Source organism: Parus major, chromosome 5 (genome assembly GCF_001522545.3).
Source record: "Parus major isolate Abel chromosome 5, Parus_major1.1, whole genome shotgun sequence".
Lineage (NCBI taxonomy): Eukaryota > Metazoa > Chordata > Aves > Passeriformes > Paridae > Parus > Parus major.
The window spans coordinates 57,128,702-57,149,998 of NC_031774.1; the positions used below are offsets into that span (position 1 = coordinate 57,128,702).

Genomic DNA, 21,297 nt, shown 5'->3' on the forward strand with positions numbered 1-21,297 from the left:
TCTCACAGGGCTGGGAGACTGAGAGACACAGAAGGATGAAGCCATGGTTGTCCTTATTTCAGAGCAATCATTTAAATCTGAGGAAGAAGCACACCTTTGACGTGTAACTTCAAAAGAAGTTAAAGGAAACACGACACATCCTGTTTCTACAAACCCTTTTCCAGTAACCCTAAGGAAAATCTTCAAACATGTAAGGGTTTCGGAAGCTGCTTACCTTCATTCACAGTCTTCCTGTTTTCCTCTAAGGTTAAACAGATTTATATGTGAAAGGACAACCTGCACTTGACAGAGTGAAGACATGTGCCACTTCTTGTTTACACCAGTTCTGCAAAGCTAATCCCAGAGTCTCTGCCTTTTCTTGGTACTTTCAAACTCAATAAAAACACAAAGACTTGAGGAGCAGAGTAGGTGGTACATTTTAAATGCTTTTTCAAATGGTGCTTTGCTTCAGTGTGTTCTCATTACTAAAGCAAGGCATTTGCTGAAATAGAAAAAGAAATTGTGCACAAAGCAAATTAAAATACTGGGAAATATAAAGTCAAGAAAATTAATGAGTGTTAATGATATCCATGGTGCAGCCAAGCTCAGACCTGTCTGTACCAAAATCAGCATCTTCATTCAAGGACTTTCATCTCTCACTCTACAAATTCTTCTCAGTGGCACCCAAATTCTTCTTGAAGCTGATGGAAGCAAGCTCTGACTGTTCTATAAATTAATTCTCAATGTACAAGAACCATCCTTCTGGAATCAGCAGAGGCTACATTGCTGTAGGTAACAGAGAATCACAGTCACATGCTGGAAAAGACCCTTGAGATCACTGAGTCCAACCATTAACCCAGCACTGCCAAGCCCAGCAGTAACCTGTGTCCCTAAGCACCATGCCTGATGTTCTTAGAGGCCTTTTCAACATAAACAATCCTATGATTTTATGACTCCAGAGATCTGATGGCATAGCCACTTTTTTTATCCGTCTAACTGTGCACCCAGTCCCGGTGTAAAGCATTCCCTTGGATACACAGCAGAGGAATTGCTGGCAGAAGAACCTGTTTAGGTTTGGCACATATGCAACCCACAGCTATTTGCCTGTGTGTCCAAGGTTTTGCTCTGAGCTGTTTGGGCTCTGCAGGGCTGCATGACCCTGCCCTGTGCTGCAAGCAGACAAGTGAAGCCCGAAGGAACAGTCCAGCTGCATTTCCCTGAGGCTGCCCCACAACACAGGGCAAGAAGGAGCTCCTGGAATCAGAGGCTTGCCCTGGAGTTCAGTTCTTGGACTCAGAAGGAGACACAGGAGGGCAAACAATGGTTTTCCAAGAAAACTCCCCTGTGGACCCTTTACAGACTATCCTCACCTGTCCCCAGAGCCTTCTGAGAAGGAAATGGCCACCTGCCAGCTCCTCAAATCCTGACCCACTTTTCCTGAGAACTCAGCAAGGGAGAGTTTCACAGACAAGAGGAAATCCCTAAACAACATGCAGCCCAGAGAGTGGAAAGTTTTTTCTTGGGGGAGGTTGGGTTTGTTGTGATTTCCACCCCCCCCCAACTTCCCAATGAATGCATCTGGCAGCTCTCTGTCCCTGCCAGTGCAGGATCCTGGAGGAAACCAGAGCTGGGAGGGCTCTTCCTGGCTGGGACAGGCTTCCCAGGAGGGTGAGGGATTTACACTGGCCACCTCTCGCCGTTGTCCCCGGCGGTGTGGCACTGAGGGCCATGTGCAGTGGCAAGCTGCAGACGGCTTTGCTGGTGGCCGGCTACTTTGTGTACCTGCTGGTGGGTGCTGCCGTGTTCCAGGCCCTGGAGAGGACTGCAGAGAAGCAGGAGAAAATGGCAGCTGCCCAGATGAAGGAGGCTTTTCTGCAGAATTTCACACAGCTCACGGTGGCAGAGATGGAGCAGTTCATGAAGGTGAGTGATGCCCTGTGGAAGTCCTTTCTCCCTCATGTTTCCCCATCAGATGTTGTTTCCTACTCATCCTTGCTACACAGGTAACTCTCACTACTTTCCTTCTGATTGTGGTCACTTGGATGCTTCCAGCAGATCACTCTGTGGTGTGAGCAGGCAGCTCACTCTGATGGTGAGTACAGCTTGTACAAAACCTTGTGTGTGTTAGCTATTAAAAATCCCCATCCCACAATATCCTGGTTTTCTGGGGCCTTGTCTCCTGTGATTATGCTTTTAATAGGGCTGTGCTCATACACAATGGGTGGCATGGCAAGAAAAATGAGGCTGTCTGAAATGAACAGGTGTGGCTGCCACATCGTCACAGATAACACAAAGGGACAGTAAGGAAAGGTCTGGATTGGGAAAAAAAATAATAACTCCAAGTAACTGCAAGGAGGGTAGCATGGTCAGAGTTTAGTTTTTGAGGATGCTGCAGAAGTGAAATAGTCTGGTGAGGGCAAAATATTCTTGTCACAGGAATATGAAGATGAATGTGGCTGTCTCTTCAATTTGGGTATTTCCATCTCTATCTGCTACAATGTAGGAGAAAATGAGAAGTGCAAGCCTTGCTGGAACCACTTCCACATGGAAAACTAACACAGCTCTTAATGGACCAGTTCACAGAATAAGGAAATGTGGGGAAGAACTGGTGTTTGTAATAGCACAACCAACAATTCAGCCTCTGTTTTGCCCATGCATGCATCCTTGTCACCTTGTTTTTTATGGGTAGGGAAGAATTATTTTTATTAGCTTCAATTTTCTGAGACACCAGCAAAAAACATAGTGAGGGAAGAAGCAGGGAGGAAGATTTTGCTGCTGCAGTTTGTTCCAGCATGTGTCCTGTTTCTGGCAGGGCTCTGTCCTGGATTTTATCTCAGCTGTTTCTGTATAAACCAGCCTGCCTTCCAGATGTCCTGTCCAATGTTCTTTGTTTGCTAAAGACAGGGACAACTGGATGCTGTTTGTTTTTTAAATTTCTTTTTAACTTAAAAAACCTCAAAAATACCCCCAGCACTTAGAATTAAAACCAAGGAAGAGTCTGAAAATGCATAAAGTGATAAATGATAGCACTGGAGATGTGTGGAAGAAATATTTAGTCAAGCTTTGTGTGGCAGGGCAGTCTCAACCCAATCCATCTCTGTCAGATGTTCCTCTCACCTCCTCTCAAAGGCAACTTTGCAAACATGTGTGTAAATGTGTAAATCTATCGATGTGTATTCATGCTTACAGTTTGGAGAAGAGTGTGTAATGTCAGGCTTTGCAAATCAATGAACTTTCTCTGAATTAATTCTGTAACACTAATTTAAATACAGACTTGAAATTCTCAGTGTATCTCGTGTGTACCTGCCACAACTCACCCCTGGGAGGGCTCAGAGCCACTGCTCATACAGGTGGGTGATCAGATCTTGGATCACTGCTCTCTCAAGTGCAGGTCCAAATCCAACAACCAGCCACCCCCCATCTCTTAAACCAGGGCTCTGCCACATCCTAGTCACCCACAGGACCATGATTTTCCAAACTACTTGGAAAGAAACAAGGTCCTGGGTCATACTAAAAGAGACAATTTCTCTCCAAACACCCACTAAAGCAGTCAGCACAAACAGGGCAGAAGCTGAACACCCAAAACCACTGGATAATGACCCCCAACCTTGGTGGTGAATAGTGTCAGACAATCTCTGAGGTGAGGTGAGGGGTACTCACAGGAAAGGAGCAGTAGTTGGCTAAACCTGTAATACTTTTGCAGCAAACACTTTAGAAAAGCAGTCATGACAATACCAAACTTTGCTTTCTCTTCCAGAACCTGATTGAAGCCATTCAAAATGGAGTATACCCTGTTGGAAATGAGTCACAGTTTGAAGAGAGCAACTGGGATTTCAGCAATTCCTTCTTCTTTGCAGGCACAGTTGTCTCCACAATAGGTAGGTCTAATGCTTTCCATGTATGTTTGCTTGTGTGTGAGTGATGTTTATTATGTCTGGTTATTAGGACATGAATGGATAACACTTTCCAGGATAAAATCTCCAGCCCTTTGTTGTCATGGGTGGCAAGCAGACATGGACTTTGTCCTAAAACCTTCCCACTGCACAGCTCTTCATGCATTATTTTGGCTTGTCATGTATCAGTGGCCTTTCCTATTATTTTACTTGTTTCTTTTTTTAAAGTCATCTGTTATAATGTTCACCCTGCTGATGTTTGTGGCTGGGAGATAAACTTCACTTTCCTGATGTTTATTCCAGGCTTTAAGTATGAGAGTGCTGTAAAGCATAAAAAATGTAAAGAAAAAGTGAATCCTGTTGGGGCCTGGGCACTGTCTCCATAACCTTTTTGTTAATTTACATATTCAATTAGTAACATTGCAGGAGGAAAAAAAATGGGAAGGGATAAAGGCAAATGCTGAGAATTTCACATTGCTGCTTCAAGCTGTTCTGACCTTTACAGAGCCTGCCTTCCCCTACCTGCTTCATTCTTTCTTTCAAATGTACATCCCAACAAGTGCATGCCTGCCAAACTAAAGGATAAAATCCATACTGTTGGCACCTGCTTCACAGCCAGTGCAGTGGAAGTCAGATCTGTTTTTACAGAGTGGTGCTGTGGCACATCTGCCTCACTGATCTGTGAGTGTGAAATGTCCCAAGGGCCCCAGTAGTGTCCTGCATCATGGGAGCTGTGTAAATGCTGCCTGAGCCCACAGGGAGATCTCCTGCTGTCGAAGGGGAGGGTTCTGACCCATCATTGAAATTGGAATATTTCTGCAACAGTGAGCACAAGACAGCTCATGCATTTAGGAATCTAGTAGCCCAAAAATCACTCAGTTGTTTTGTGTTTTCCTCCAAAGAAAACATTGCATTTTCCAAGTAATGGATGGCTTGAGATGAACTGTGCCTGGAAAATGCACTTTCCCAGGGTCACTGATAGCATAAGGACCCACACAAAGTTCAGTACTCTTGCACTTAGGGATGCACCTCATGGGGTCCAAGAGTCTTGAGACTAAAGGACATGTTTGGGGTTGTTCCACTACTTAGATAAATCCTCTCTTAGTAGGACTTTAAGACAAACATCTCTCTGGCATGAATAAATCGGCCACCAGCAAGGTCTGGACTAATTAGCACCACCTATTGTGATGTACACTGCTCTGCCTTGGGACTGGAGTCACATATCTGCACATAGCAACTTACTGGGATGTAGCCAGGGAGGTCACTAACACACAGACACATCAACAAGAAGCTGGAGATGGCTGCATGTGGTTCTAACAGCCTGGGACTCCAGCCCTGATGTCTTCCAGATCCTCAGAATTCTATTTTCTGACTTCCCATGTATTTGTCACAGGACAGAGCATGTTTCCCATAATCTCTTCTTGATTGTGTTTTTGTTCCCACTAAGGCTGTGTTGGGAACACACAGTGCTCTCTTCATTCCCCCAAACATGCAGGGTGAAACACTTCATCTGCTAGCTGCCTTTTTCAGAGGTAAAAAGAGTGCATTTGGGCTGAGAAGCACTAGCCACATCTTTTAGGGTCAAAGGCAGGCTGGATTGGAGTCAGAGTGAATGTGACTGGGAACTGGCTCCAGTTCTTTGGAATATCTCCTCTGACTCATCTTTTTTTATAGGCTATGGCACATTACATCCTAAAACTGTTGGGGGACAGATCTTCTGTGTGTTTTTTGCTCTTTTTGGAATCCCTCTGAACATTGTTTTTCTGCACCGTGTCGGTAAGATGCTCTCACTGCTCTGTAAAAAGCTGGGGAAATTCCTGTACGAGAAAGGAATGAGAAAGGTAATTGGTTTTACTTACTCAGGAACAATTATATTTTCATTTCTAGTGTTTTTCTCAAGTTTTATGCTGCCTTATCCTTAATTCTATTTGCTCTTTTGCTGGGTTTGATGTTGTTTTAGGGCAGGAAAAGAGACATTCTTTACTTGCAGAGCAGCAGGCATGTTGGCCATAGAGGAGATATTCAAAGGGATGCATTTTGTCTTCCCATCTACATGGCAGAAATCCATCTCCCTTCATCAATCTGTGGAGAGAGTGGGCATCTCACCCTGCTTCTTGAGACACTTATCTCAGGAACCAACACCCTAGGGAAGTGCATGCATCCCTTTAAAAACCAGTAAGGGTGATTAAGCATCTCATTTTGAGGCAGCAAAAAGCAGGTGAGCTGCTCAGGGCTGTAAAAATCAGGTGAGGTGTAGAGGTTTCAGTGGATTTTGACTCAATGCATGGTGTGTTACCCCTCCTAACTGATTCCCCAGCCCTTCAGCCCCCCTCCACCCTTAACTTTGATAGAAAGGAGGCATCAGGCTGACATTGTCCATTTGAGCCCAGTTGCTGAAAGATGAGGAGACACCTGTAACAACTCACAGACAGGATTTCTTTTGTCTGGTTTATGCCCCAATTTATTTTCAGCTCCTCCTCTTCTCTCAGCACTGCTGAGGGACTGAGAATAGCTTTTCTGTGTCTCCTACTGTAATTCTCTTTCAGGACAAGGTATGATTGCTGCAGATAACCCTGTTCAGATTGCTGAATTTCTTGTCATGTCTGGCAAACTTAAACAGAAGATAGGACTCAATCAGATACAGAATCAAGCATGTACACAATACATGAAGGCATGAAAAGTTATCCAGCAGTTACCATTAATTTCAAGGCAATCTGGATTTGGAAAATTCCATACATAGAAATTATGTGTGTCTGGCTGATAAATCTCTACATATAACAAGTCTTTTTCTCTAGTCAGAGCTTCTTCATGACTGCTGGGAAGTAGAATGGTTCAAAAGTCACTGTCCAGGCTCTTCTTTATCAGGAGCTCATTAGTTAATTTTTTTTTTGCAGTAAGATATCCACTGGGTAGGAGCCAAGTTGTGGCATTGAGAAATAAAGTCAATAATCAAGGCTCTTGAAGATAGTACTGTCAGAAATGGTGCAATTATTTTTTTATAAAAAATTACTGTTTTCCCAGGCAAATCTGAATTTAAGTGCCAACCCTAAATACTTAAAAATTAAAAATGAAGTTGTATGGTGATACATGGAAGTGGTTTGACTCTGGTAAATGTCATTAGATAGGAATTCCTCCAATAGTCACAGTTATTGATACAATCAGGTAAAAAACTTCATCTTCCAGGGTCACTTTGGACATTCAACACCCACAACACTTGGCTTCCCCCTGATTGTAAGCAAGACTAAGTTATTTCCAGAGGAAAAGCACTCAGTAGAATTCCTTCAGACCCTCCTGATCCCAGATAGCCACCCACTTTGAACAGCCAGCATTATTTGTGTTTTAAATCATGATTATAATTGAACTGGTTTATTTTTCAGAAGAAGATCAAATTTCTGACCCTTTTGTTCTTCCTGGCCACGGGGATCCTGGTTTTCCTGTGCTTGCCTTCAGTCTTCTTCCAGATAACAGAGGGCTGGTCCTACAGTGAAGGGATTTACTTTGCATTTATCACCCTCAGCACCATTGGCTTTGGAGATTATGTAGTAGGTAAGGTTGGTTCCACAGAGGAAACATGTCAAAACACCAGGATAATGACTGTAATTCCTGTAGGGTAACAATGTACTGTAGAGACAAATCTGTCAAGAGTCTTTGCCTTGTACAGTTCTGGGGGAAATACTTCTCTGGGATTGTATGTGCTGATAAAAGCACAAAGTCATCAAAATAAAAGGAAAATTATGTGCTTTGGGGTGCAAAGAAGACAAGTATCTTGGTGAGGGAAGGGTAAAGGAAGGGAAAGTGGAATTTTTATTACCAAGAGGGAACAGTTTATGACAGTCATACAAAACAAGGTTTGTACCACTGCTTTAGCCATCTCTGACTTATGTTTCACAGTGTAGAGTGATGAAATAAGGGATCATGTTTCAGAATATTTGACTTCACACAACAGATTAAGAGATGGAAACCCCAGTCATGGGAAATTGGGGAAATCTACTCATGCTATTAGAAGTGGGTCTTAAATATATACATCACTGCAAAAGTGGCCTGCTTTAGTCTCCTGAGTATCTCTGGAGGTTTTCTGTCCTCACAAGCCAGAGTTTAGGATTTCCACTGAAGAAACACTGCTTAAGCTGCACTCAAGCATGCTGGAATGCTTCTCAAATAATTTCCATGGATCTTCTGGACAAAATATATTCTCCATGAAATAATTCCAAAGGAACTGCAAAAGAATTACCAGGAGCCAAATCAGTGTCCACAGGAGAAGCAGGAAAACAACTGGACTCCATGGAGAATCCAAGATTTCTCTACAACAACCTGTCCTGCCATCATCTTGCCAGCCTGAACTTCTCCTCAGAGGGATGTGCAAAGAAAGCTGTAGCTAATGCTTGCACCAGTGCTGTCCCCACAGAGGATCTGGAAGCCTCACACGCCTTTCTGAGGGACAGACATCCAGCACACAACAAACCCTGGGCTCTCAAGCCTTGCAAAAGTGCTGGACAGGCCTTGGAACCTCTCTGTGAGTTGGATTTCTTACAAAAGGCTGATGACTTTGGCAGAGGGAGCCCCCAGACTTTTCCAGGCACTGATGTGTCACTGCTGACTGTAATTTCTCTAAATCTATTCCTTAAAATAGTCTGCTGTACAGAATGGTGGGGAGTGGCTGGTTCCACTGAGCATCAGGAGAAAAACTGAGCATCAAAATGTATCCAAATCACAGGTGTGTTTTACAATAATGGCAGCAAGTCACAGACTGAAAACCATGACTTCCATAGCACTTTCCTTCTCTGCAGCCATGTTGCTTTACAAATACAATTAATTCTATTTTAACTTTTTAATTGTTATTTAAAAATAACAATTAGATAGGCCTCATGGCTCTATGATTTCATCTTCATTAGGATGACTTAACTGCAGCTGAAATATTTTTCTGTGCCACTATTTATTAATTTGCCTTAACAACAGTAATAAAATATTGGTAAGATTAATGCTTCACATCTTCACAATGAAGCAGAATCAATGACTGCTCTGAGAATTATGTACTGAGGATTGCTTACAGATGACAGATGGGTTTTTTGCTGGTCAAATGGAACTGAACAGGTTTGAGCTGATTTGCATTTTAGCAATTCAGAACTGGTTTGTAGCTGAGGCTGTTTGGGGTAGGGAGACATGCTAGGAAGATGGCTCAGCCTCAGTTTAATTGTTGGGAATACAAGTACCTATAGGTGATACCTCTGGGGTTGTTAACTGAATATTCCCTGCTCAAGTCCAGTTTTGGGGTTAAAGTTACAGAGATATTACTCATGGCTTTGCTATCCCCACATCACTGACTCCAGATAGGAGCACAACAAGGAGATGCTTTGTACCAAGGCTTTGCCAGCTCAATGCCAGCAGCAGAAAAAGAAGCAGCTGTTGGGTACCTATCCATGAAGACAAACCTTCCCACTGCTGCCCCATTTCCAGAGCTCTTGGATAACAAAGAACAAAACCCTTGCACTTTAATCCACGCAGTACAGAGCACTGCAGGACTTGAAAAGGGTTGCCAGCACCCAGGGTCCTTCTGGGCACGTTCACCGTGAGGTTTGTGGTGATCTCCCTGTCCGTGCACATTGCTGTGTTATCATCTGTGTGAGGTCACCTTTGGCAGTGACTTGGAGCCCTCCATAAGGATTATCACCTGCAGATGCCAGGGCCACATCACCTGTAGCAGGATGACAATATCATGTGGGGCTCTCTGCACGTTGGGGGTGGCTTGCTGACATCTGAAGGATCAAACGAAATGACCCATTCAGAGCAGTGGGGGTGAGGTCCTGGCTGATGCTAAGAGGATCAGACTGTGTGAAATAAGCTTTGGTCCACTGGTTTCCAGCATAGAAAGTTCTGTTCTTGGCATGTGTCAGTAAATTCTCATCAGTCAATGTAGTTTTGTAAATGGAGGAAGCTCCTGAAACCATTCAAAAGTGAGGCAGGAATTGCAGCTACTCTCTTTGTATGAGAAATATTTATTAGGTTATAATCACACTCTATAGAAATACAGGGAATTACAGTTACCCAGATAATAATGGTTGTGTGGTTATAGTGGCCCACTGTGCTCTGCTTTTTATGCTTTGGGAGTTTGGGTATAATTCCAAGATAATACAATACAATCTAACACTACTTCCCACATTATTTCATTTACCTGTATGTGCAGCAGTTGAACTGGGATTGATAAGCAGTAAGGGTGAAAAAATAACCTGCTCTGATGGTAATTCACCTCAATCACAGAACCATAGAATCACAGAATGATTCTCTTCAATTCCAGTGTGTCATTTGACAGACCAGCATATTTGTATCATGTTTATTGCATTTATCAGTTTGTTGCAACAATAAGAGAATTGCCCAGCCTTAACCTAATGCTATGGAGCTGAGAGTCTCCACTACAGTGAAAAAGTCACCTTAAAGTACTCAGTATAAAGCACGTTGATGAATTCATTAGGCTGTTCCACTTTACACTGCCAAGGCAATTTTAACTTGTTAATTTTCTCCTTCTTTCTCCCCCTTTATCTTCAGGCAAACAGTCTGACAGGAAATACTTTTCCTACTATCGAGTGCTTGTGGCCATTTGGATTATTTTTGGCCTTGCCTGGATTGCTCTGCTGTTTAATTTATTGACAACAGTATTAGAAGATACTGAAAAAATAATTGTCAAGGATCTCCAGCAAATTGGAAAGGTGAGTAAGGACAGTGTGGGAAGCCAGCAAAGAAGATGCTGGCCTGTTCAATTTATTCCAGAAGAAGAACTGCTACCACCACGTGCTGGAGGGGATGCACAGAAAATGAAGTCATTAACAGCAGGTTCTGAACACACAAAAAATGAAAAAAAAGTGTTTTCTAATAGCAATACTATTTCCTTAACGTGTTGAGAATTGAATTCTTCATTGAAGAATTGCTAGTTAATTATTCTAAAGAAATTCCCATAGAAATAAAATTTCTCCTACCTTTTGCTGAGATAAGATCTTTTAGAACTGAAGACTTACAGTTACACAAAGCCTGAATATTAATGGTAAGAAATTTGCTTCTCAGTTTGCAGCTGGGTTGTGCTAACAACCTGAGAAGTGCACTTGCTTTTCAAGGTGTTCTTAAGGTGCTTTCACAAAAAATGCAGAGGAGGGGCTTGGGAGAGCTTGCTGGTTCTGTTCAGATTTTGCAGCTTGCAAGAAATTATGTCTCTTCCAGGAGCTGACATGCACAAGCTTTTCTGGGGCATTGCATAGCACCTCTGGAAAAAGAAATGAGGGTGTATAACTTAATAGATGCCTGACTTGAGCCATCATATTGGATAAGGTGTTATGATCTCAAAGACATGTTTAAATGACAAGAATTGAGCTCAGTTCAGAGACACTAGAAGCATCTAATGGACAGGGTTATGAAAAGGTTAGCATGTTAGAAGAGATTGATTCTACCTCTTCCTCTTTTATACTAAGATGAATAAAGGCAATTCCAGCTTTTATCCCTGTGGCTCTGAAAAACCTTTCTGATGGTGTTTGTAAAAAACACATAAACCCATGTCTTTAATTCAGTTTTTACAATCACTTTATTCTCTAAGTTTTTCATAAGAACAGAGAACAATTTGAAGGGAGGAGTCCTTGCTGCTGTGTTTTGATACCTTAGGAACTATGAAGCCATTTAACAATGATTCTATTGTGCTGTTGCTTTCCAAGGTGAGTGGTGTCTAAACCTTCAACCAGGTAAAGGAAATGGATCTCAGATCTTGCCATGGTTTTTCAGACATGCTGTCTGGCCTGCAGACCACCTGTGGGTGAAGACTCTGACCTTACCAGGGTTGATCTATGTGTCACAGGCCTTCTGTGTGCCAAAAATGCACGAAAACCCAGCCCTGAAGAGCTGGCAGAGCAGCTGGGGTAGACACAGTCATAGAGGTGAAACATCCTGTGCGTGTTTATGGTCACACTGAAAGTCAGTCCAGCCCAACACCATCCCTGAGCATTCCTGATGTGTCCCCAGCAGTGCAGATCAGGCAGCTCAGCCACACCCCAGCACAGGGGACCAGCCCTTCTGGCAGCAGCCCATGCAGGATGTGGGGTCTCTGTACATCAAAGTCCCTGAACTTGCCCAAAGGCTGAACTCACAACAGCACCCACAGGACCCCCCAAAGCAGTCTATAACATCAGTACACCGAGTCACTCACTCTAACAGTGCTGAACCTGTCACCTGACAGCTTATTGTGAGCCCTTCAAGCTCCTGTTTTGTCAGACTGAATAATTATTCTTTTCTCACCCTCTGGGTGTTATTTACAGCATGACCAGCCCATGCCAGAGTTATTCCTGTATGAAAGGGAGAATAAATTACAGCTATAAAGCAATTTCAGGTCATAAAGATGCAGTCAGCCTTAAAGTTGGATTCATAACTATCTCAGTCAAACAGAACCATGCTTCTTGCCAAAGACATTCTGCTGGTTCAAGACCTGGTATGTAGACCTGTCCAAATATGTACTTTCTTTCCCTCCACAAATTATTTTCCAGTGTTACTCTCAAGGCTGACTTCTCACCCCATATGTCTCACTGTCAGTAAATGTTTCTGAGGCAGCAGGAACAGGACCTGACTGAAATCAAGGAAGGGTAGCAGGGGTATCATAGGACACAGAGGTCCTTGTACAAGCCAGAGTCCTATTGCTGTCACAAGACAACACCAAAGCCAGGCAGAGAAAGCAGCTGGATGCTCCCAGGCAGGGATCTCTTCACCTCTCTGTTTTCCACTCTCACTGAGCATTAACTCACATTATTGTTGTCCAGGCATCATTCTATTCTCTTTTTTTTTTTTTTCTTTTTCTTTTTCCCAGCCCTTCCTAGAAGGGTTATTAACCCCACTCCTAATGTGGGGTTTCTTCAACTTCTTCCCACTACTCCCTGTTGTGATAAGTAACACAGCTCAGCCCTGGAACTAGCTGCTGATGTCCCATTGTAACACAGAGTAACCAAAGATGCTTTTTTTAGACATTCCAGGAAGGGCAAGAGGGACATCCCATGGACTCTGTAAACAGCAAGCACAGAGCTGGCCAGTGGCTCTTGGAGCAAAATAGGACAAATTCTCATTCCTTTGCCCTGGTGGGAGTTTACCAATGAGCCTTGAAACCCAACCACTTCCCATTTCCAGGAGTCCATCTGTCCTGTGTAGTTATTGCCATAGTGTGCAGGAATTTTAACTCATTCCTCCTGCCATGCTCCAGGGTAAGCATGTGGCACAGAGGGACTGAAAAAAGGCAGAGGATCTGGGAAAGATTGGCCAGGAATGGCCCTTGTGGGGCTGTCCATCCTCAGGCACCAAGAACTGAAGTGTCCCTTCAACTGCAGATGCCAGCCTGGGAACACAGAAACCACACCCACAAGGATTAAAAAAATACAAAAATAAAACCTCTCAGAGGCCACTCAGCTGTTCTGAGAGAGAAGGCTGCCCATTCATAAATCCTTACTCCTGCAGAGGCCTTTTGGAGAAGGGTCATAGCTTTGCTCCTTGTGCCCTCCAGTGGCTGTGTGCTGCAGACCCTTTCCCTTCACATCCCTGCCAGGTTTGGGTAGCTGTTCTCCCCCTCCCACCGAGCAGCTCTGTTTTGTCTGTGGGACCCAGAGAACACCGCCCTGGATTTTTATCCAGTTCACACGAGCTTGTGAAAGGCTAAAAAATGCCTCATTCTCCAGCAAGAGATGGGGATGAGCACCCCAGACTGGTCCAGTCGAGGTCCCTGCCTTCTGCCCTCGCTGAGACAGCTCTGTGGAGGCCAGCTGAGGATGTGATGGCTTTCTGTCAGCAAAACATCTCCAGATGGAGCCTCACTGGTGGCACCATCCCTCGATGGTGGGGAACACTCCCATCAGGTGCCCCATGCAAAGCTTCCCCTGCACAAAATCCATTTCAGGGTCAAAACACACATTCCCACCCCCTGTCCCACAGGGAAAGGGATTGGTCTGGGAAAAAATATGCAAAAAGGCAAGTTTGGGTGCAGGATCTGGGGCCTGGAGGGCAGGCAGTGCCTCATGCAGCACCAGGGGTGGAGATAGGAGCTGCAGATATGTGGAAGGAAGAGCCAGCACTAAAGGGTGTGTGGTCCTCTCTGCTGGGGAAGGCAAGCCTGGGAAAGCTGCAAGCCAGGGTGGGAGAAGGATTTTTTGGATGTGAAATTGTTCCTCATTCTTAAGCTGAACGATAAATCTGTCTCCAGAGGGTTTAGGCACAGCAACAAATCTCTCCAGGGCTGGAGCAGGCAGCCTTTTCCAGCATTATCATCCTCAGAGCATCGCACAACAGCAACAGAAATTGTCCTCACTTCACCCCTGGAAGGGGGAATTGTTGATTCCTGTGCAGGTAATAGGGCCCCAGAGAAAATTCAGTGTATCCCAAACTCATGCATCAGACCTCTGGCTCTCTCAGCCAGGATCAGGTGTCCTGCTATTGCTCACTGATAAACTAGAACAAGACAATGGTTCTGTAGTTGTTGAAGTTAAAAAAAAAATAGGCTTGAATTGAGAGCTGAATTAGAGCAGAGATTCTACTCCACATCTGGAGATTTAAAATAATCCCAAGATTTTTAATTCATGAGTACAAGCCAGGCTTTGCTCTTCTTCAGCACGTCCTTCTTGCCCAAGGGACAGAAACCAGGAATAAATCCATTCCAAAATCCCTGTTCTGCCAAGTGACAGAGTGACAGAAATCCTCTGGAGACCAAGCAGAAAGGTTCTCCACTGGCAGATCTGTACAGCCTGCAGCTTTTTCTGGGAGTTGCTCAAAGCCCTCCCTGTGACCCATTCCCACTGTGCCACACAGGGGAATCCAATTTTCACAGAGCAGCCTCCTGTGCAACTGCCAGCTCCCCCACTGCAGCTTGTTTTCAAATGGGAAACATTTCCAAGGCTAGCCAAATACTTTGCAATACATTAAACCAGCTGCTGAAAAACTCCAGGAGTAGGATTGTGAAATATATTATCTGGGATTAAATGGCAGCAGCATGTTCGTGCATCCAGTCTGTGCTGCTCCTCATACATCACCCACATCTTTGCTGCCAGCTAGGAAACAGTGTGCACTTCTGCACTTGAAACCAAGGAAAGGCCATGAGGAATTATTTTTCCCCTCAGAAATGCATTTGCCTCCAGAGAGAACAGGAGAAACTACACTTTGATCTGTCTTTAATTAGTATATGGGCTGTTAGGGATCCTTTGAGGTCTCCCTCAATTAATAGCCGGTTCATTTGGAGAGATTATTGTTTTTCTGGAAGCATAGGCACTACTCAAAGCAGCAGAACACCTTGGCTAATGCAACATCACACAGCCAGTGGCACATTTTTCTTTACAGCAATTGCTAAGCATGGGCCACACACATGCTGTTTTCCACTCTGTCACACTTGGACTTGTGCTTTCTTGCCTGACTCGTGACCAAAAGGCTGGATCCAGCTCAGAACTGGTTTAACAAACATAACTAATCACTCTACAAAGGCTTGTTTGTAATCCATCCCTCATGATCACACCCAAAGAAACACAAGCCCCAGGTTTTGGTGCCAGCCAAATCCCTTGTACCATTCTAGGGGATTCAAAGTGGTGTTGAATATAGATTATAAACCAGATCTCACGCTGTGAGGAAAGGGGATCCTTTGGGATCCCTCACATGAATGTCTGAGGACCAGCCTGGGGCAACAACTAGTTTATTACATTACTAGTAAAGTCAATATTTAGCCATTCTGAGGCTAAAAAGTGGGGGGGAAGTAAAAATGCTGCCTCCAGAGAGCCTTGTCCGTGCTCTTGCATCCCTACAGCCAGTCTCAGCCCAGAACAGGAACTAAAATCTGCTTAGAAAATTCAGCATTTACTATCACAAGTGGTTCTGGACTCAATTAGGGTAATTCTCAACCATGGGTTTGGAAAGGCTCATTATGCTGAGTTAAAATTAGGGCAATTATTGAATCCATTTGATTACCAGTTTGACATGATTTAGGAGACATGTCTCCTGAGTAAACACTTTCCAAATTTCACTTTCAATTACTCTTCCATTTGTGGTTGGAAACTACATATGTACTTTGTGGTGAGATGCTGAAGCATGAAATAATACATCCCCAGAAAGAGAGATACCCTGATAAGCAGAACAATAATAATAACAATCATGAGTCATTGAAAAATGGAGGTACAATCTACAATTTCAGTTGATGGCTTTCTTGAGAAGAATTAGCCAGAAAGATGCTGATGTTCTCAAAGAATAAATGTGGTTTGAGGTGAATCCAGCTTCTTAAAAGATGACTGTTCATCTTCTGGCATGGAGAAAACCATGCATCAAGATCAGAAAAGAGCAGGAGCCAGAATTTGTACTGAAAGTCCCACAGAGTTCACAGTTCTGTTCATTCAAATGACTCATTGAATGTTTGAAAAGCAAGGTTAAGGTCTTAAATTGAAAATGGCTTTGGAGATTTACTGGAAAAAAAGAATGAAACCTAAGGAGGTTTCATCTGTCTAGTCTCAGCTTCAAAAGTCCAGACATTAATCTCAAAATAAAATAGGCACTGCCTGAGAATTACAAAGATGCAAGAAGCCCAGTGTGGGCACCTCCCAGTTCCTGGACACCAATTCTCCCTGTCCAAGCAGTCTGCCTCTTCACAAAGCCTGCAGGAGCTATTCAGCATCTCTGTTGTGCAAGTCTGGCACAAATCAATGCTGGGGCTGGGGCCTGCATATTTCCCCAAAGAAGATGTAAATCAGTTAGAGGTCAATGCCAATCTCTGCAGGACTTCAGCCAGCTTCCCAACTAGCAGTATAGAAGTCCAACACATAAATTATTTTAATATATTTTTTCTCCTTTCTTCCTTTCCTTCCTATTTTTTTTTCCCTTACAGCCTTCAAGTTGGTGATGGGATGAAGAATGAATGCAGCAGAGCTCGCTACAATCCCAGAAGTGCATGGACAACTCCTGGAGAACATGGCCCAACAACAATTCCTGCAAAGTGCTTAAAGGCTGAGTGTAATGACAGCAGTGGTAGCACAATTTTGGGATGCCAAATAGGCAAAAATTGCCAGGGGGAAACAAAAAAGATGAATTTCTAGCAGTGATTGTAAAAGTCTGTTCCTTGCTTGCATCAGCTCTCTGAGCAAAAGCCTGAACACAAGCTGCCCACACTTTTCACTCAAACATGGGTCATTTTTAGGGCTGGGGTTGGTTTGGTTTCCCAGTCATCATCTCATGGGTCTCTGTAGGGGCTTAGCCTGCCTTGGCAGACCAACCAGTGAAGGTGGAATGGGTTGTCAAGGGAGAAGCACAATTTTTGGTACATGAAATTTGCATATGTGGCATTTGTAGTAGTGAGCAGTACCCAGCCATACTGGAGTGGGAAGGGCTTTGGTGTGGCAGCCAGGGTGCCCTCCAGCCACTCTTCTGGGAAGTTAAAACATGACAGGAAATTTCCATGTAGACTCCTGCTTTGGCACATGGTTTTCTCAGTGAATATGGTTCAAGGACAAAACTGGGGAATGGCAAACTCATACTAAAACCCATAAAGCCCACACTTACTTCACACATGCTAAAAAGTGGAGCAGTGAGTTACAGAAATGAGAAATGTTGTCACTCCCCCACCAAGGCCATCTGTCATACGTGGTGACAGCAGGGTGAGGGGAGGTGGCACAAAGAAAGGCAGGCAGAGCACTCTCCCCTCTGGGATTATGGATAGTGGCTGATTTTCGGGATCAGCCTACTCACTGGGTAAAAGCCCTTTATGCACAGGTGTCCATCAGCTGAGACAAAAAGTGCATTGTGGCTGTAGAGGGACTTTTTTACAAAGACATGGAAGGACAGGACAAGGGGAATTTGGCTTCAAACTGACAGAGGGCAGAGTTAGGTTAGATATTAGAAAGAAATTCTTCCCTAAAAGGGTGTTGAGGTCCTGGCACTGCTGCCCAAAGGAGCTGTGAGTGCCCCATCCCAGCCCTTTTCCAGGCCAAGCTGTGTGGACAGGGCATGGAGCAACCTGGTCTAGTGGGTGTCCCTGGAACAAGATGGATCTTTAAGGTCCTTTCCAATCCAAATCATTCAGTGTTTCTAGGATTCTGTAAAGTCACTGTGCACACACGCGACAGAGCCTCCAGATGTCACCATCAACCCAAGCAAGAAAGAGGCACAGCACAAAACATGCAGAAAAACCCCACTCACAGACTTTGCCTTTAGTCCCTGCTCCCCTGCCTGGCACAGACAGACTCAGCGTTTCCAGTCCACCTGGAAAAAGTGCTTGAATCAGAGACAAAATCAACGAATGTGGTTTATAGCTGTGCATGCAAGCATCTTGTATGCACATTATGCTGATGTAGACCACATGGGTGCTTCTCTGTGTGTAGGTGCTCGTTGCTTTTACATATATTAATATAGAAAATCACACATCTATGTATGTATGTATGTATGTATATATGTATATTTATATATAGACTTTATAACTTTTGGTCTCAAGAATCACAGGTTCTTTGCCAACAACTTCACCTGAAGGTAAAAGCGAGGCTGTTCCCCAGCACCTTTTGTAGCCGTATACATATTCATCTCTTCAGTACACATTCCTGTGTCCCACCCAGCTGATGAGCTGAGAAAGGGAGCGATCAGCCCTGTGTAAAGGATCTGAGAGCATAGGCACAGGTGTTCCCAGGGAAGACAGAATGCCCTCAAGTCTGTGTAGTAAGGTTAGTGTTGACTTTTCAAGGAATTGCTTGTCCCCTCTCTTTCCCTTGGCTTGTGAAATTCATTTTATGGCTCTCTTTCAGCAACCTAAATTTGCCTGTTAAGGGAAAAAAAGCTTAAAAAATCCCAACTCTGCCTCTTCTTCCCTTGAACTCTGCCCTCTCCTTACTGCCCACAAGCTTAAGTGCATCAGCATTTATGGGGAAGGAAAAGGCCTCAGCTGTGCTCAAAGCTGGCATTTTCACCATCCCTGTCACTGCGTGGAGCTGTGATGCAGAATAAAGTCACAAACAGAGCCAAGCATTGAGGCAGCAGAGGTGTGGGACCCAAGGGACACTGCTGCTCACCCTTCCAGGGCTGCAGAGGGAAAAACACCCTCCAACCTAACCTTGTACCTGCAGATAACTGGGGGGGATATTCAGGGACTGTTTAAACACATCCTCCCCCTCTGAACACCACTTAAAAAACATGTTACCGATGGAAATGCCTGATTGGGTTGGGGAACGCTTGCAGGGTACAGAGGTGTTGTTTTTACATGAAAAGAGCCTCAGGGTTCATCCTCACAGAGTTTGAGCAGGGCCTGGAGGGATCCTGACACGGAAGATTAATGGATCTCTCCCAGCCATAGGTTGTGAGTTAAGCCAAGCACTGCTAATGCAGGATGCTGTCCCGAGACCTCTGTTAGCACAATGACGAAGCTTTTTTTAAGTCCTCTATGTAAAAGGCATAATCCTTGTATGCCAATGGATCATATCCTCGAGATCCCTAGGGAGCAAGGCAAATGTGGAAAGAAAGGGAAAGGAAATCCCTTATTTCATAATGGTGCAAACAGACATGTCAGGAGAATTACATCAATATGCAGCACATGTGAAATTTAATACTCCTCCTAATGCATTTAGATGAGGCAAAATGTAAAGTCTGTACTGCCTCTGGGAATAATTCTGGTAGGAAGCTTTCACCACTAGGAACCAAGGTCTTTCTACTTACTCTGGAATTTGAGCCTTTGTTTTCAAAGCTTTCCTGAGAGACTTCAAAACCAAGTTTGTTACGTGCACGTTACTCTTTGAAGATCTGTCTTCCAGAATGAAACACCGGTGCTCTTCCCAGCCATGCTGGTGTAAATGAAGAGCAGCATGGTTGAAAAATCAAATATTCACAAGGGCCCATCCAACCTGCAAAACAGGAGAGGCTTTGCACTGCAGAAAACCAAGATGACCAAACACAACAGAGCCCTTATCATTTGCCTGGTATCAGCTGGCATTGCTGCAAGAGTGCATCGGTCTTGCATGGATTCCCACCAGCTTTGACTGTGGCCCATAAAGCTCTCAAAGGCTCATCAACAAAATATTTGATTTGGAGTCCTTGCAGAGAGGAGGAGCCTGAAGTCTTCTCGCTGGTTTCCCTCCCTTTTATCAAACCGTGGATATGGAATTCAGTAAAGGATACAGCTCAGATGTGGCTTGGATTCAGACAAGTGACTTGAAGTGATGATTTTCCCCCTACCAGGCTGCAGATGATCGATGTATTATGCATGAAAATAGTGCCAGGCACAGATGGGGTGGGAGTAGAAGGTGTGAGCTGATAATGACAGCAGCCAAGTTCTGCTAGAAAAGACTCTACAACACACTTGCATGTTGGGCAGAAAAAGGATGCAACATGCATGAGAGGCTAGCCATGGTTTAAAGGGTCAAACAGATTAATTACAGTCAAAACTGAGATTTATGGGAAGATCTGAGTGGCATGGTTGCCAGAGGGACCAGGGGGTTAGCCTTGATGATTCAAGGAATCGTCTTCCAGTCCTGTGTTCTTGAATAACCATTAGGGAGCCGAGTAAAACACGTTTTCTGGGGTTTAAAAGCTGAAGACAGGGAATCCAAAGGGGTGACATAGTACTGCATCAGATATTGCCTTCAGCAGGATCCTGGCTCATGCTCAGCACGGTGCTGAGAACTTGGCACCAGGTCCAAAGCTGAAACAAACAGGAATTTCTTCATGGACATTTCTAGGGTTTGGATCCAAGCCACTGAAGACCAGCATGCAGGGCCTAATCCCGAAAAAACAGTCAATGTTTGGATGGGAAACATGTCACTGAGTTGGAGCCAGGTGGGTACAGACTTCCGTGGGAGGATGAGTCAAGAGAGCTCTGGCATCATCTGCAAAAGGAGCTGACGCTGTGGGAGAGAGCTTAGCAAGTGTAAAAACCCATGAGGAAGCAGTGATGGTCCAGAGAAAAACCAGCAAAACCAAAAATTTCCCTGGTTGTCCTTGGAGCACTCTGGAGATCATTGGAAGATCAGGCACATTAAATAAGCTGCTTCCCTGCTGCCTCTGAACACTGAAAAAGGGATAGTTGTTCCTCACACAGCTTCTCTGAAGAAACTCCAGCCTTGAGCACAGACCTGACAGCTGGAAAGATGCCACTGGCTTTTCCAAATCTGACCACAGCTGGTCCCTGATGCAATAAAATGTTGAATCACCAGAATCTGAGAATGTGCTTGTCTGGAGGGCCACCAAGAAAAATCAGCAAAGACTTGCTGGCAACTTGAAATGTGTTTGCCAGTTCCAGGCTCTGTGGAAACCTGACCTGTCAAATTTCCTCCAAACAGGGCTCAGATGCTCAAATTTGCCAGTGGGAATAAGCATTTCTGATAACACTGCCCAACTTAAGCTTGCAAAGAAACCTCAAGTAGAGAGAGCACCACAAGGAATAAGGGTTTGTCTCACAAGGGGCTGCAACCCACTCACC

The 21,297-nt window shown here is 44.3% G+C and overlaps 1 protein-coding gene across 4 annotated transcripts; it reads left to right on the forward strand.

The window, feature by feature from the left end:
• Positions 1–1,102: 1,102 nt before the first annotated feature.
• On the forward strand, positions 1,103–21,027 carry LOC107206413 (potassium channel subfamily K member 16-like). Of its 4 annotated transcripts, XR_001522410.3 has the most exons (7): positions 1,111–1,902; positions 3,737–3,857; positions 5,547–5,713; positions 7,250–7,418; positions 10,413–10,573; positions 16,732–18,553; positions 20,558–21,027. XR_001522410.3 is itself a non-coding variant. In XM_033515245.1 (6 exons), exons 1-6 carry the CDS (start codon positions 1,552–1,554, stop codon positions 11,145–11,147), a joined length of 1,038 nt encoding a protein of 345 aa, XP_033371136.1. In that variant the 5' UTR covers positions 1,103–1,551; the 3' UTR covers positions 11,148–11,360. The 4 variants fall into 4 exon arrangements, 3 of the variants coding, with proteins under 3 accessions (XP_033371136.1, XP_015487735.1, XP_015487736.1); XM_033515245.1 differs by lacking the exons at positions 16,732–18,553; positions 20,558–21,027 and adding an exon at positions 11,079–11,360 and having other exon boundaries at positions 1,103–1,902; XM_015632250.3 differs by having other exon boundaries at positions 16,732–21,027.
• The last annotated feature ends 270 nt before the right edge of the window (positions 21,028–21,297 follow it).

Bases quoted from the DNA above. Each gene is read 5' to 3' on its own strand.
- LOC107206413 (XM_015632249.2), top strand. From the start codon at position 1,552: ATGCATCTGGCAGCTCTCTGTCCCTGCCAGTGCAGGATCCTGGAGGAA. The intron at 3,858-5,546 runs GTAGGTCTAATG...CTTTTTTTATAG, and splicing joins CACAGTTGTCTCCACAATAG to GCTATGGCACATTACATCCT. The intron at 7,419-10,412 runs GTAAGGTTGGTT...CTTTATCTTCAG, and splicing joins CTTTGGAGATTATGTAGTAG to GCAAACAGTCTGACAGGAAA.